Source organism: Apostichopus japonicus, chromosome 21 (assembly GCF_037975245.1).
Source record: "Apostichopus japonicus isolate 1M-3 chromosome 21, ASM3797524v1, whole genome shotgun sequence".
Lineage (NCBI taxonomy): Eukaryota > Metazoa > Echinodermata > Holothuroidea > Aspidochirotida > Stichopodidae > Apostichopus > Apostichopus japonicus.
This window is the reverse complement of record NC_092581.1, coordinates 15,805,677-15,821,971: the sequence shown is the minus strand read 5'-3', so window position 1 is coordinate 15,821,971 and position 16,295 is coordinate 15,805,677. Positions and strand designations below refer to the sequence as shown.

At 36.5% G+C, this 16,295-nt stretch overlaps 1 protein-coding gene across 2 annotated transcripts in view; it reads left to right on the top strand.

Moving 5' to 3' along the window:
• LOC139963165 (protein DOP1A-like) overlaps positions 1-16,295 on the top strand; it is a 65,222-nt gene that overhangs the window by 846 nt on the left and 48,081 nt on the right. Inside the window, exon 1 of one of the 2 annotated variants that reach the window (XM_071963712.1) lies at positions 13,233-14,409. The exons of the other annotated variant lie outside the window; for it this stretch is intronic. Within the exon in view, the coding sequence (XP_071819813.1) occupies positions 14,369-14,409 (41 nt within the window). The 5' untranslated portion in view covers positions 13,233-14,368. Of the gene's footprint in view, positions 1-13,232; positions 14,410-16,295 lie in introns of those variants that run through there. 2 annotated transcript variants of the gene reach the window in all.

Below are 16,295 nucleotides of genomic sequence, written 5' to 3'. Positions count from 1 at the left end.
AATATTTGAGGAAATAGATTGGATATTTCAAAGTCTCAGATTTCCATATTTGAAAGCACCCTAAATAAATTTGTTATATATGTATTGGTAGTGCCATAAGTGATATATTAAAATATTAATCACAATTCCTCCAAACAGTTTTGGTTTGTAGGCATATATGGCTGTAACGACACATAGCTGATTTGAGAGCGTAATGCGAGTTACCGAAAGACCAAGTTTTTAACTTTTTTTTTTTACTGGAGCAGATAATTTCCTGCCATTTCATATTATGCTTCTAGTCAAAGTAAAGAGTATAAAAATAGTTGAAAGAATTAGAAATGTACCTAGTATATAGAAATAAATAGCCATTGAAAACTGTAATGCGAGTTACCAGGAATGCGAGTTACCGCTGTAATGCGAGTTACCATATATTATTCCAATCTCACTTGCAGTACTACTGATCAACAAAACAATACAGCGCACTAAATACTTATATAAGGTGTGCACAGTAGTTACTTCCTGTACCCAGAATGCACTGCAACCTCCATTACATCACATGTGACCCTTAAGACAGTTTCAACAGACATTGATGATTTTATCACCTGACCTTTGTGGAATCACGGACCTTCCAAGTTGCATTCAACTGTGACATCATCAAATGAGTAAAGTTAGCCTATTCTTTCTCCATTTTAACATTAGCATTTTCATGGGATATTAATTGCTTAGTACAATATTTAGGACAAATTGTGAGAGCTTAGGCTATATTAGTCTGTAGCCAGATCACATAGTAATCTATATGTTCAAGGATGGGCAAATATTGTAAATCATGACCACTATAATGTGTCTAACATCTTGATGGAAATAAGTCTTGATGTGAAAGCTGATGCTGCCAAGTGTGTGGGCACCTCAGAATTAGTGGGGTGGGCAGAGGGGATGGGACGGACAGGGAGTTTGCATAGGGGATGATTGGGGCTGCTGGGGGGAATTGGGCAGGATTGCGGAGGCTTGGTCAGTTGGAATAGATTGGTGTGGTTTACCAATTCAAATGTGTGTTTCCCAAATATGATGATGTGCAAACCCCTTTCCCCAATATGAGTATCCCCAATTGAGTATCCCCAATATGATTATCACTACAATGTGAAAATCAACCTTTACTCCAAAGCATTTCAAATCCCCAAATTACACAAAATAAGGCAGGCCACCGGATTTCACGGGAATTGATAACTGGAAATGGCCGAACCCCAGGGATGACAAAACTTTCTATCGACGAAGCCAGATGATAAAGAAATTGGGAACGCCTTTGATTGCTAATAGTTGTGCCCAATTCAAGTTTGCATCAAAATTCTAATTTGATACAAAACACCATCCATTCAAGGTTATCTAGAATGGCCATATATAGCTACCACCATGCCCTCATACCGCATGATGAAACATCTATTGTGTTATTGTTGATAATGTTATTATACTGATAGAATTAGGAACAAGGATTGTTTTATTAGTTTCATGCTTTTCCTAAGAACCCTAAATACAAATTTCCAAAGGACCAATCACTTATTAACATGCCAAAGATACTTTTCTTGTAATTCACTATATAAGTTGTGAACCTGTTTAACTTTCAGTAGATGTTTTGAGACATTAAAATGGAAGAGGAGAGCTACCAGTTTGCTTGGATTAGCTTCATTGGAAATTTGGATTGATAATTCAAGAGTGTACATTGCAATCTTGTAAGTCAACAATTTTGGATTAGCTTGATTGGAAATATGGATTGATAATTCAATAGTGTACATTGCAATCTTGTTAGTCAACAATTCTTCAGTTGATTTTCTGGTTCAATCAACTTCGATTATTATTGATATAATTGTCAGGATGTTTTGCAAATTGTTGTTAAAATGTTGTTAAAAGTTTGGAAAGAGTTTTACAGTTTCTAAGAGATTCCAAGAGTTTCAAAAATGGCTTTGGAGCATATCTCTTTCAAAGAATTTGATGAATAAAGAGCAAAATCGATGACTGGAAAAAGTGTAATGCGAGTTACCGTAATGCGAGTTACCAGACTTTTCCCCCTCCATACCACATCTGAAGTTGTTTCATATTTTCTACTGCTGATATATAACCATCAGTAGGGTAGATATCTTGTACATGTATGCAATTGAAGAAATCATTCTTTGTTTGAGCACAGTGCTATTTTGTACCGGTGTCAATTTTTCAGGTGTCCTTTTTCCGTAATGCGAGTTACCGATATTTGGAAGCGCACCATACATTAAGGCGAACACAATTATAATTCTTGATAATTTAATATTGTAGCTATGAATGTTGGGTACAACACCACAGAAAATTGAGGAGTTACACTAACCCATATTCGAGCCACAGCACTTGGATTACAAAAAAACAGCAAAAAGTGTAATGCGAGTTACCATGGAATCGCCCTGTTACTTCAACTTACTTGTTAGTCTAACTTTGGCCTTATCAAGTGATTTCACATTGACTACAACTAACATTGATTACTAGTACTTACTAGGCATTACTGGGACCTAGGCTAAGTCTTCCTGTACTGTTGATATCCCAGATCTACCAACCCCCACTGATTTCAAATTGAAGATTATGCCCCCCAAAATGGATATATTCACAAGCAATCTGATGAAATTACAGCATGGAACATACATGTGCATTCTATCTTCAAATTTACTGTTTGGGGTTTGTCAGATGCCAGCAAAGCTCAGAAATCTTACCAGAGATATTTTATGAGAGTAAACTTAGGCATTATAAAGTTTATGATATTCAATATAAAGTTGACTTTATTTAAAGGGTGTGAAGACTCGCGCAAAAAGAAACGTCTAATGCCGGTAATCTGTCCTAGTCTCGAATGAGGTACATAACAGAAGTGTTAGACACCACCATCGATTCCAGAAAATACACACACACAGCCTGCTACCATCGGTAATTAGACACTAGTGTACACTCAGTACATACAGCTGCGGTCAATACCCACAGCGTACAGTGTACAAACAATACAGCGATGGACATCTCAGTTTCAGCTAAAGATAACAAGGTATCAGGTTTCATTACTGTACTGTCTGCATTTTTTAGCGACACAAACAAAATGTCACTCACGCAAGCAAGGGAAAGTTAACTTTTTCAGATGGCCGCACGCGGTTTGGGGCGAGTGTTCAATGCCTTTACGGTCATTCAAACAAAACCATTTTAGTAGTGTTTATGGTAGCCAAACACAAGTAAGATTTTAAACTGTATGTTTCATTACTGCTTGTAGATTCTATGCCCTTTGACATTTAGCACTGGCAAAACCCAAGTTGCTATCCTTTGAGCATTTTTTTTTGTGGTAATTTCCTAAACTCTAGAGAAATTGCTGTTTTCGTAGAGTTTGTGAAAGTTTTACAAAGAATCTTGCATATATCTTGTACTCGTTCAAAATCCAAAACATGTGTGTACAATGTACATACTTGTAATGCATTGACATAAAAGCTAGTCTCTGTGCAGAAGTAGATGGGGACATGTAAACAGTCAGTGTCAACTTAAGATATAATGAGGGCTAAGAAATTTAAGTGTGTTATAATTTATTTAATATTTGTTTAAAAAATTCCACTATTTGAAAGAACAAGAATATCATCAGTATCAGCTAGAACAGGGTGATTTGAACCAGGCATTTATGTCAGGATTGCTAGTATTCTACCAACAGGCAGTTGGTTGCAATCTCTATTTCTTGGTTGGGGCGCCTGTCAGAATCTCTCAATACTGTACATGATATATCCTGTAACCAGAGATCTTATCCCAGTTTCAGTTGACATCATCCAGAGTGGGATTGGATTTCAGAGAAACCTGGCTTATTTTTTTATATTTTTGGCGATGTAGGTAAAAGTTTCAAATGATTACAATTTATTCCATATCTTCTAGAACTACATGTACAGTACTGTTCATCATAAATGAAAGATATTTTAAAGTGTTTTAAAAATCTGCAGTACTTACTATGTTTATTTGGGGAGCAGAGTCTGACAATCTGTTTTATATTCAACAAACCTGGTTAGTTATCAAGTCGTCTCAGGATCAGAGCAATACATCAATATCAATTTTCAGACGGAGCTCAACGGGTAGACCACTTGAGCTGATTGTTATATTGTTGCTGGTAGTCCGTATGGCAGTTTCTAGCCGTGTATTCCAAGGTTGTTTAAACCAGCAGAGCTAGTTGGTTGATATATAATTAATTTATACCTGTATTATTAATTATACTGCATAAGGGAGTGTGGTACTCAATGCTGACGATCTAAACAAACATGTTGTCCTCGGACAACTGTCAAGGATAAATTTGGTTGTTGGGTAAAAATCCTGGTTGTCTTGGCCTGTACCAGAGCACCTATTAATGGAGCCACAACCCCACCCATCACCATTGAAGATATACAGTATGATGGAGTAATGGAGAAAACAGTCATGATCATGCATCTGCCTCATACAGCTACGGAATATCGTATTCCATTTTGGGAGATACTGTATCAGAGATTTAAAGTGATTCTACTTTGTGACATTATGACATCACAGATAAATTACAGAATGACAGCGATCAGACATAATTTTTAAAACCAGGATATCTCCCAATCAGAGTAAGATTTTAATTAGAGCTTTGTAGGGGAGTAGTTGTTCTTCCCAAAAGATAGATGATATCTGTTATATTTTGTTTTTAACTCTGGCCAGATGATGGTCGGGTCTTTGTCGCGTTTAATGAGCAGTCTTACAGTACTTTCTTCTACTGTATATATGTACTTGAACAGAGTTATTTTTTCACGGTACTACCTGTACCGTAAGTCACGTTATTATCCTCAAGTCAGTATATATATCGCTATATAAGAAACAAGATGAGTACTGGAGGCTTAAATTGAATGTAATGAAGAAGATAGAAATTATACAGAGTATGTAACCATGGGGACAAAAACTCATCCACTTCTTTCACAAATTTTTTCAAACCGCCAAGTAAACAATATCAGAAGCAAACTTGAATTTATTGGACAGTATATATATATATTTTTTAATTTAATGTTGAATAATACAAAATATTAAGTTACATTGGTCATTTGAAAGGAACAGTCAAAGCAAGTTAGAGTGTTAGCTCAGTGGTTAACGCCGGGGCCTTTCAATCATAAGGTCCCGAGTTCGAGTCAGTCCAAAATTAATGTATGTCGTCCAGTTACAGAGTTGTTGACAATACATAATCATGGACGTTAAATTTGAATCAAAGAGACTGACTTAGGTCAGCTTGCAGCTTTGATAAGCCAATGATGGCTTCTTCGCGAGTTCCTAATCTAAAATCTAATCTAAGGATCTAAAATACATACATACATACATTCAAGTTGTACATAATTTCTGCTGATATCATTTGAAGCAAACCATCTCATCTGTACTGAATCAACTGTAATTTGATGCAAATTTACTCGAAACATGAGGCCATTATGGAAGCGAGCTATTACTGTCTGTTGAATGCTTATTGTCAACAATACCTGCAAATTTACGACATGGAACTTAATAATGTGGTGTCAATTTTGCAGTCCGAACATCCATTAGCTTTATACTGTACATCTTAACTGTTAGGTACATATCTAGCACCCACCCCCCCAACCCGTGGCTACGTGCCCGAGTGAAAGACACCATGAGTACAAGTAGAATTCTCCCTAGCATGAGTACTTGTACTAGTTCAGTAACATGTAGTTCTGAGTACTTTAATACAAATCTTGCTTTAGTATGATCTAAGTCCTGTCTAGTAGATCAAATTGGAAATGCTCCAAGCATGAATATGACGCAAGTATACAGTTGAGGCAACTATGCTCTAATTAATACAAGTTTGAGTACAAATCTACCCATGCGTACCAGCATGTTAGGAGAAAGAAGTAACAGAATAATGGGTACTAATTTATTTTCCAATCTGGTATCTGAGGAGCTATTAAATAGGTAGGATAAATTGCAGGAGTGAAGTCATTTTGTACACACCCTTTTCAACCTCACACAAAAAAAATCAAGAGTACAGTACAATAAATACTGTTAGTCTACAGTATATGCCTCAGAATGCACCCTTCAGATCATTATTAAATTTCTATCTAGGCAGGGGCAGGGAGGGTGGGAGGGAACGGGTTTGTTAAAGACCCCAGGGAAATGCTGCCTTAAGTCCTTCAGTCAACTCCGGTCCCTTACTTAGTCAGTCATGGGATTTTAGAAATTGGCCCCTCTCCCCCCCCCCTCCCCGGACATCCCATGCATGCCCCTGCTACTTTGTATATATACGTGCTAGTGGAAGATTAAGTACTCTCACTTAGAGCATAACACCCACAACTTCAAGTCTAGGATATTGGAAACAGTTTAGTATACCAAGGCATCTTGAGTATTAAAGCCGATTTCTGTCAAAAAAATTCACTTTTAATTTTACCAAACCAATTGCACTGACATGTTTCCAGATTTTGCAGTTGGTCAAACCATAGAGGTAAAAACAGAAGGTTATTAGAGCTCATAATTAATGAAATCATTCAGTTCTCAACACTTTGTCATCCTGATCTTATCTATATTTATCACATGTACACCCCAAATATTTCTAAATTTTTAAGAAACTCATTAATTTTAACATTAATTAAAACATTAATTTTGAGACTTTTCAACAATATTAGAAATGACTCAACAGATGTGATGTATTACTGTTGTTGAAGCATAACGTCCAAACGTTTGATCAAACTCTCAACTCAGACATGTTTAACTACGCATGGATATTGTGACTAAAGATAACAGTGCAGAAACAGCATGACTTTTTAATAATAACAAAGTGGCTTGACTTTGATAGGTTTCGGAAATCTCCTCACCATGACCATCCCATAGCGATTGTTTAAACGCCTTGAACTTTCACTTTCATGAAACGAAGAAAGAGAAAAATAGTTCGTAGATAACAAATAAACTGTGCGCACATATTTCAGTTTGTATGCGGTCATTGATGTATAAAAACTTACAACGAAAAGATTTCTTGGAGGAAGTAGAATGAAGAGGCATCAACAATTGCTCACTAACTAAAGTTCATTTGGCGAAAAGGAAAATCAAGTCAGGTGTCTTGATTTGCTTTGATTAATTACAGTCTTGTTTTGAATTGAAGGTTAATTTGTAAATTACGGGAAATTAGCTGATGAATATTCAAAGGTTCATAGCCTCGTTTTGTTCCAAAAATGCTGAGCTGCCCCTCAAAAGTGATCCTACAGATGGCATGATAAGCTAGCTGCATGCCTTTTTGCCTGTGTTGTAGGTGTCCTTTCTATTCACTTACAGTTGCAAAAATTCTCTTGGAGCCTCAAAATATCAGATCCCCTTAAAATATTTAACAATTCATGGAACAGCTAGTATATTGATTTTGAGACCAACGTTTTTTTTTTGGGGGGGGGGGGGAACTCGCCTACCTGTTTTCCTTGTTCTTTAAATGAATAGAGAATTGAAATCGGTTGCCTTCGGGTTGACATTGAGTATAAAAAAAAAGTCAAATACCAGATTCATTCAAGAGCGAAGTTTTATTTAATACTAGCCCTCATCCAGGATCCTGTATTGATAATCAGAAACACATCCTGTGATCATCTGCAATACCGGAAACTTGTTTATTATTTCCGTGGTTTTGTTGTCTCACAAAGTGTTTATTTAAGAACTAAAGAGGAAGGAAATGCAATTGGTTTCATTTTTGAAATTTTGTAAATGCCACCCTACTCTTTAATTTTACAATGTATATATTTATGTGCAGTACTCAGGTCCTGAATGGTTTATTCTCAAAATCACTATTTACCGGATTCACTTGACTCAGATTGTAAACTAGAGTGTGATATTTGCGTTGTCATGGAATTACATACTCTTCTCCGCTTCAAGAACAAACAATTCTGTCTTAATTAACCTCTCCAGTCTATCAATTACATACAGTAGGACAATGGCAACTCCTGCTACTAAGTCTTTTATTTCAGTAGTCTACTACGCTGGGCCTGTTGTGAACTCTGAACAATGTATCCAGCTATGAAAGTGTTGTTGTAGTCTTGTAGACCTATCGGATTTGACTTTATAAAATAAGATGATGCTTTTCATGGTTTGAATCGATACATGCTAATTATGATGGTGTGTAATTAGGGGTAGATGGGTTTGGGGGGGAGGGGTGGGGGAGGGAGGTTGTCCAATGGTTCACATGAGTAAACTTTAAGGGCAAAAGATCAAACTAAAAAAGGGCACTCAACGATAACTTGGGTGATAAAATGGTTTAGTATTGCATGATACAGTATTGCAGTCATGAAATTTACATACTCCTTGAATTTTAGACAAGTATGAAAGACCATTATATTAGAATTTCTAACATATTTGGAGTCAAAACTGACAACATCTAACTTCGCTGATAAAATCAGAGTGTTTCTGATTGAATTCAGTGTAATACTTGCATGATTTTATCTATTGACCAAGTGCTGCAGTATTAACAGGATTCAAAAGTACAGTACAGTATTTAGCCAGACAGCAATTAATCCTACCCCCCAATAGTCTACCAGTTAATCCTACCCTTCCCCCTGGGCACTAGTCTACCAGTTATTGTAATACTTGTATGATTTTATCATTGACTAAGTGCTGCAGTATTAACATGATTCAACAGTACAGTATTTAGCCAGACAGCAATTAATCCTACCCCCCCCCCGCAATAGTCTACCAGTTAATCCTACCCCCCAATAGTCTACCAGTTAGTGTAATACTTGTATGATTTTATCATTGACCAAGTGCTGCAGTATAAACATGATTCAGAAGTACAGTAGAGTATTTAGCCAGACAGCAATTAATCCTACCCCCCCCACTAGTCTACCAGTTAATCCTACCCCCCATTAGTCTACCAGTTAGTGTAATACTTGTATGATTTTATCATTGACCAAGTGCTGCAGTATTAACAGGATTCAGAAGTACAGCACAGTATTTAGCCAGACAGCAATTAATCCTACCCCCCCACTAGTCTACCAGTTAATCCTACCCCCCAATAGTCTACCAGTCAGTGTAATACTTGTATGATTTTATCATTGACCAAGTGCTGCAGTATTAACATGATTCAGAAGTACAGTAGAGTATTTAGCCAGACAGCAATTAATCCTACCCCCCCCCCCCCCCGCAATAGTCTACCAGTTAATCCTACCCCCCAATAGTCTACCAGTTAGTGTAATACTTGTATGATTTTATCATTGACCAAGTGCTGCAGTATAAACATGATTCAGAAGTACAGTAGAGTATTTAGCCAGACAGCAATTAATCCTACCCCCCCCCACTAGTCTACCAGTTAATCCTACCCCCCATTAGTCTACCAGTTAGTGTAATACTTGAATGATTTTATCATTGACCAAATGCTGCAGAATTAACATGATTCAGAAGTACAGTACAGTATTTAGCCAGACAGCAATTAATCCTACCCCCCCCAATAGTCTACCAGTTAATCCTACCCCCCATTAGTCTACCAGTTAATCCCCCCCACCCCACCTCCCTATAGTCTACCACTGTTGCTATTACTGTATAGCTGACAACATCATCAGTGTACATTTACAAGTAATTCAAATCATTTGTATTGTTCAGTGCCTATATGGTGGTGTTTATACTAAGTTATTAAGTGTAATGAAAAATTTTCTACCACTTGAAAGCAGACTATCTGTAAATTATCTTAATTTAAGTATTGCATTAGCAATTGTCACAAGACCTTGTCACATGTGAGGGTAGTTATTGTAGATGCTTGCAGTATGTACAGTGCAGTACAGATTTCATCATGGCTTAAAATAGTACATAGTTCTGCTGTTCTAGGTAAAATGTTTAGTGTTCAATCATTGCTGTATTTAGACGTACAGTTAAGGTCATCAGTGTCACCCAGGTTTTCCCCAAAAATCTAATAGAAAAGTTAGAAAATGAATCAAATGATTATATGATCCATTATAGCTTTCAAAAGAGCATTTTACTGGGACCACTCTATCACACTACACAAAGATCTGTATTAAGTTGTCTACTTTAATATTCAGATTGGGATATACAGTAGGACTGTATTTTAGGACATACATCTAGGAATCATAGGAGCCTATGTAAGAAAGTACAGTCTCAATACGTGTTTGCTGATGTATTTCGACAAAGAAAAATTCGAAGCAGATTCAATGTTTCTTATATTAAAATGCACACTGACCAGGTGGGTTTGATGGAGAAAAGCTGTTGCAATCGAAAAAAGAAATTTATTTTCTGTTGCTCCTATGGCGCGAACGATTTACCGTAAAGTCACTGCGACTGCCCATATCAGCAAACATTACACAAATGTAACCATATACTCGTATTGTCCACCGTTTTGACCCAATTCCGGGAGGAAACGTCTGAAAACACCTGTCTACTCCTTGCAATGGAAGGAAATGACACAATTTCGAAAGCTACATTGGCAAGACTGAAAGAAAGATACTATTCAAGAGAAGGGACCTAACAGGATAGCCATGAAAGTGAAAGAAGTCGTAGGCCTAACAGTCGTAAACAGAACAGAGAGATTTGATTGGCGCATGATCTGTTGGGCAGGCTTGCAAATTTTGTTTGAAATTTCGTAGCATCTACAGACTCGTTAATAAATCTGGCGAAGTTTATTCAGCTCAAAATGTTTAACGACAGATAACTCAGTAAACATAATGAATATAGATGGAAATTGCACGGAAGGGTGTAATTATTTAGCTTGATAAAATTTGGAGCCAATACTGTTCTGACCCTTATCAGTTGACATTTGTGTAGCAACCATATATTCTTAATAGAGACAATGTGCATTTTCTGTTGGAAATTGAATCATGTACATATGTTTGCCTTTGTGTAGTGATTTATTTTTTATTCGTGTTCAAATATTACACCCTGGATATATGTAGGAATTGTTTTGTAGGCATCATTTAATGTGAAATTTGATTTTTTTTTTTTTTTTTAATCCAAAACGACATGAGAACCTACCTATTTAAATAATGTATAATTTAGTAATCTTTGTATAAATTTCCTAAAGGAGGATAAACTTTTGTCAATATTTTGCAACCCACCCTGTTTTATTTTCTCTGTCAAGAACTGACTCGTATACTGCAACGCTGTCTCGAAATAATATTTGGATAGGTATGAAATATTCCCTACTCTAAGTGAATATATATATATTCTGGTGCTTATACTGTAGGGAGCCAATTTGGGCAATTCCCATGACCATGCTGGGAGTGTACTGTATGCAGATTGTTTAATCATCATAAGGTTCCATGTTAATTACAATCGAAGAGGATGTTTTAAATTAATTGAAACACATTTGGTTTGCTTCATTGCATTTATTCAAGGATAGGGAAACGATATTGTAGAGTTTTTATATAAACCCTAACCCTGGCTCGTTGTATGCTGAACTCAGTTTGTAAAGAGTTTATTTTCATCAAAACTCCCTGGCTTCATATTTGCTCTATCCCTCTCTCGCAGTATGGTCTGTTTGCAACGAGGGTGTGTTCTAAGTAAATGTCATTGACTATGCCAGTTCTGTGTGTTCTAATTTCTCTCTTCAAACAAAGCTGTTACCTTAAGAACAGGTTTTGGAAATTAACCTTTAAAGGAATGTCGACAGATTTATTCGCATTTTTGAAAATTCATAATTGTTCAGAGCGATACACAGCTTAGGCACTGCTTTGTATACTGTGTATAGTGTACATATCAGAGGAGAACCTAGCCTGTTTAAAAGTTACTTCGCTATAATAAAAACAACAGAAGATTAAAGTGAAAAAGCAAAGTATGCCACTTACTGTAGGGATGTCACGGTCGAGAGCTTGTTCAGTTGTAATGGGTTGATAATAAAGCATTGAAAGCGTTTTACATACATGTATTATTTTTATCACAAAATGAGACATGGATGTATTTTAGATCCTCCTGCAATCGGGATTTCTCCAAGAAGCCTCATTGGCTTATCAAAGCCACAAGCTGACTGAAGTCAGTCTCTTACATTCATATTTAACGTCCATGATTATGAATTGTCAATTGTTAACAACTCTGTAACTGGACGACATACATTAATCTTGGTGTGACTTGAACCGGGGACATTACGATTGGAAGGCCCTGGGCTAACACTCGACATGGAATGGTAAATGACCTTACTTGTATATCTCCCAGAAAGAAAATAAAACATAATAACGAATGAATAAACTAAATTAACACAAAAGACATAAAAAAAAAAAAATTTAAACAAAGATATTTTGCTCAAAACACTGACTTCTGCTTTAATGTTAAAACTAGACTAAATGGGAAATCAGTACTATATCTGTCTACGTTACATGGGAAAGCTTGTACAGTATGCTTATATCAATTTGTATTCTACAACTTGTGCAGGATTTTAGTTCTACCTGTTGGCAGCCTGTACAGTCTATCTCAACAGATGGTTTGACATTTCACAAATTTGTGCCTCATTTTCTCGTACGACAGAGTCTGTATGCTTCTCTAGCTGGACTTGAACTTTTGGACTGTCAAGAATTCCCCATCTTAGTTAAGATTCGGAGAATTTTTCGCTGAATTTCAGCGGAATGTTCAGCTGGAGGGCCTGTGAAATTTTCTTTTAGTTTTCATATTCCAGGGGAAGATTGAGAGAGGAAGAGATAGAACTGCTGTGTGTGAGGTCATGCAGAGAGCTGGGCGACCTTTTACACAATTTGTCATTTCGTGGACTGGAAGTAAAATTGCACTAATCGGGATGTTTGGTGACAGATTCTGCGTTGTGTTTGGCTGGATAATTGTTTGGAAAATTCAAAGGCAATAAAAATGAAGCCCTTGTTTACAGTTTATAGTTTATGGACAGTTAAATTTGGAAAATTTTTGATCTCTGTTTGTTTCTTTCTTTCTTTCATGAAAGTGTGTACAAGTTAAAGTTTGTGTTGTTGATACTCAAAGATGAATTTTCATTCTTTGTTTTAATAGTGACCTGGGATTTCTCAGATCTTGTGTGATGTAAACATCCCTTACATATAGTGTTTGGATACCTGAATATAGCAGTTTATATTTACTGTGACTTTTAATGCACAGGTGACTGATGAAGTTCTATACTTCTTTTCTTTCTGTTTTTGGAGGAAAATTTGTTTTTCAGATCCAACCAGTATCATTTCTAGTTTCAGTGTAAACCTCTGCAGCTGTTTTCCATTTTTGTCACCTATGGTAGACTTTATCCAAATGACAGTGTACAATATGTTGGTAAAGTATGTATGCATATATATATACTGTATATACAGCAATTTCCACTACTACAGTTAAATGGTTAAATGGACCAACATGACCTTATAATCACTTTCTTTTATCAGAAACAAATCTTTCCTGGTTAAGGTTTATTGTGAATTCTGTCTGCAACAGTTTTGCAAATTGTGTGTAGGTGTACATACCAGTGTATGTATTGATCAGACTACTTCATTTGGCTGTGCCTGCTGCATTAGTTTCGTTTGATGATCAAATCTTTGATAAAATGTTTCATGTTTTCATGTTGTTGCCAGTAAAGTTGGCAATTGTCAGTTCAAATCTCAGCACACTGTCACTGGCATGTGACCTGACATTACTAATAGCAATAATAAACTCTTGGATAAATCATCAACTTCTTAAACCAGAAATGGAGAGATGACACCCTTTATTGAATGAAAACAATACTCAGTTCACCGTTTGAACTTTTGTGAGCTTTGAGGGGAAAAAAAACAAAACCAGCAAATGTCAGGTGACCTTGTGATGCCAACTGGAAAGACCAGCTGAAATGGAATTGATGTGAAAAGCAACTTTGTGGCAAACATACTGTATATCATAAGTTTTGTAGGAGAAATGACCGATACATGTTTGTGGATTTTATTCAACGGTCAAGCAGAGACTGGGTCAAGCAGAAACTGAGGTCAAGCAGAAACTTCCCAAACTACTTGCTGCTAGTAAAGTACAACATGGAAGTATTTAATAGCAGTGATTGATAATATAAGCTGCCTTGCCTTGTATCAAACAACTAGCACTGTATTGATTGATTAACCGGTGAGTTGATTGATTAATTGATTGATCGATCGATGGATTATATAACTAATGGGTTATTTTACTTGGTGTCCTTGCTGACCTGTCTCCTCGTAGCCTCAGCACTCTTACCAGCTGTGAAAGTTTGAACTACATGTGCTCCCATGTTTTTGAGAAAGAAGACAATTGATTAATAAACTTCAAGAAAACAAGAAAAACTTGGACTCTGGCAGTCTTCATTTCTGATCAGTTTAGATCTATGAAGGGATCTCCAGTGAGTCAGTGAAAAGACAAAGTATCAAACTGTAAGGCCATACTATTCATGTATCTTTACTTTATCATCCGGAAGATACTGTAACCGTTGCTTGGAATTTGCTTGTTAATATAAATGAGGACCGTTACTTTGCCGCAAGACACAATGTCACACAGGTATGTAGAAAGTGTTTAAATGTATGTATGTCAATGTTATCATGACTAGATTGCTGCAGTAGTCGATGTAATGGCCTTGAGTTTTTTTAAAGTATCTCTAAGCGTTTGGTCAATGACAAACCATGTGTATATATGGTCAACAACTTTCCCAAACAACTAAGAAGACATTAATTATTATTATGATTACTGTTGTTGTTGGGGGGGGGTTGGGGAGGGGGGTGTGGAGAATGGGAATAGGGAAAGAAATATTGAGTTTCAGATACCAGTATGTATTAACTAAAAAAAGTGCAAGGCTGAATTAGCCTGAATATTCAAAGCAAGGCAAAATTCAGTCTTCACTGAAATTAACTTCTCAAGTACAGTATTACATTGTTTCTAGTCTCAGCACTGTTTACATTTTCTGTGAAAATATCCAAAGAAACTTGAAAAAGTTGACCTCATTTTAGAAAAATGATATCTTTTTGTACTGAATGATATTTTTTATTTACCTTTTGAAGTGGGTGGGGAGGGTGGGAGGAGGGAGAGAGTGCAGCGGGGTGGGTTGTCTATCAAATACTCTTCTACCATATCCATGGTACAGTAAACTTGATCAGGTTTTTTTTTTTCCCCTCTAAAATTAGGAAGAGCAATTGGTATAAAAAGAACTAAAAAAATTGAAAGGAATATATGGTGTGTGACGCTGGTCTTTTAAATCAATAAAACTATAAATTTTCGATATTTTTAATATCATGCATTAACCGTAATATATCATTTCCTCATACACGACGACAACACTAGCCTTTCTGTCCGACATGAGATCTGTTTCGCATTATTTAAATGAACGTTATCCCCTACAGGTACAGCTATATATCGGTAAGTTTGTATTAAATGTGGTCGTTAATAAATACTAGATGAACAAAAACCCTGAAAACATGCTTGTGGTGTTGATCACCGGTTGGCTACAGATTGGCTTGATTGATTTTCTGTCCATCAGATCTTGAGAGATGAATTGACATGTCCTGAACAGTCTGAGACTATAATTTAAAACATACTACAGTATACAAGGCTAGTATAGGCTAGTAATAGTCACCTAGTAGTCTAAGTAAATTTATCTATCAGTCAGTGTGTGCATATAGTGAAGGGAATGCTGGTTACTGTACAGACTGGCTGAGTTGTACAGATTCAAGTGTACGGACCTGAAAAATGTGTGGGTCAGTGGGTGCGTACGAAACAAGTGGTGTCCTTCGTGCTTCATGTCGACAAACAAACTTGACGTTTTCTCATTCTTTGCAAAAGGGTCAATTCTTATGAAAGAGAAGTGCCCGCATCTAAATAAGGTGATTGTAGAGAAACCTATCGAAATATTGTTTGTATTGTAATGCAGAATGTGGCTGTTAGATTCATGATCATGTACAAGAAGTCTGTGTTATATCGTTAAACCAGTATTTTTCCTGTTACGACTGAAATACAGTGCTATTTAACAGCACCTCTCATATGCTAGGGAAATTTAGATCCCATTACACGTTTGTCGAGCAGAAGGAAGGAATTCCAATGATGTCCTATTGGTTTAATCATGTTGCCGTAGGGATTCTATAGACTTGTTGTAATACAGTAGAGCATAGGTTTGTGTACAGTGTAACGGAATGCAATGCAGCTTTACAGGTCTGCTGTATAGACCCCAACTATAGCACGCTATCATGGGAAAGTTTCTTGAGATTACGTAATCGACCTGCGTCCTCTTTTTACCAATTAGTCTGCAAAGCCTGCCGCAAATTTTTTTCTTGTATGAGGGTCTTTGTGTGAACAATATATATCTGGATATCTCCAGATTGGCTCTAATATTTTACATGTGGCTTCCCTATAATGAGTGCAACAACCCTAATGTTCTTGGTGGCGGTCAAAAGTAA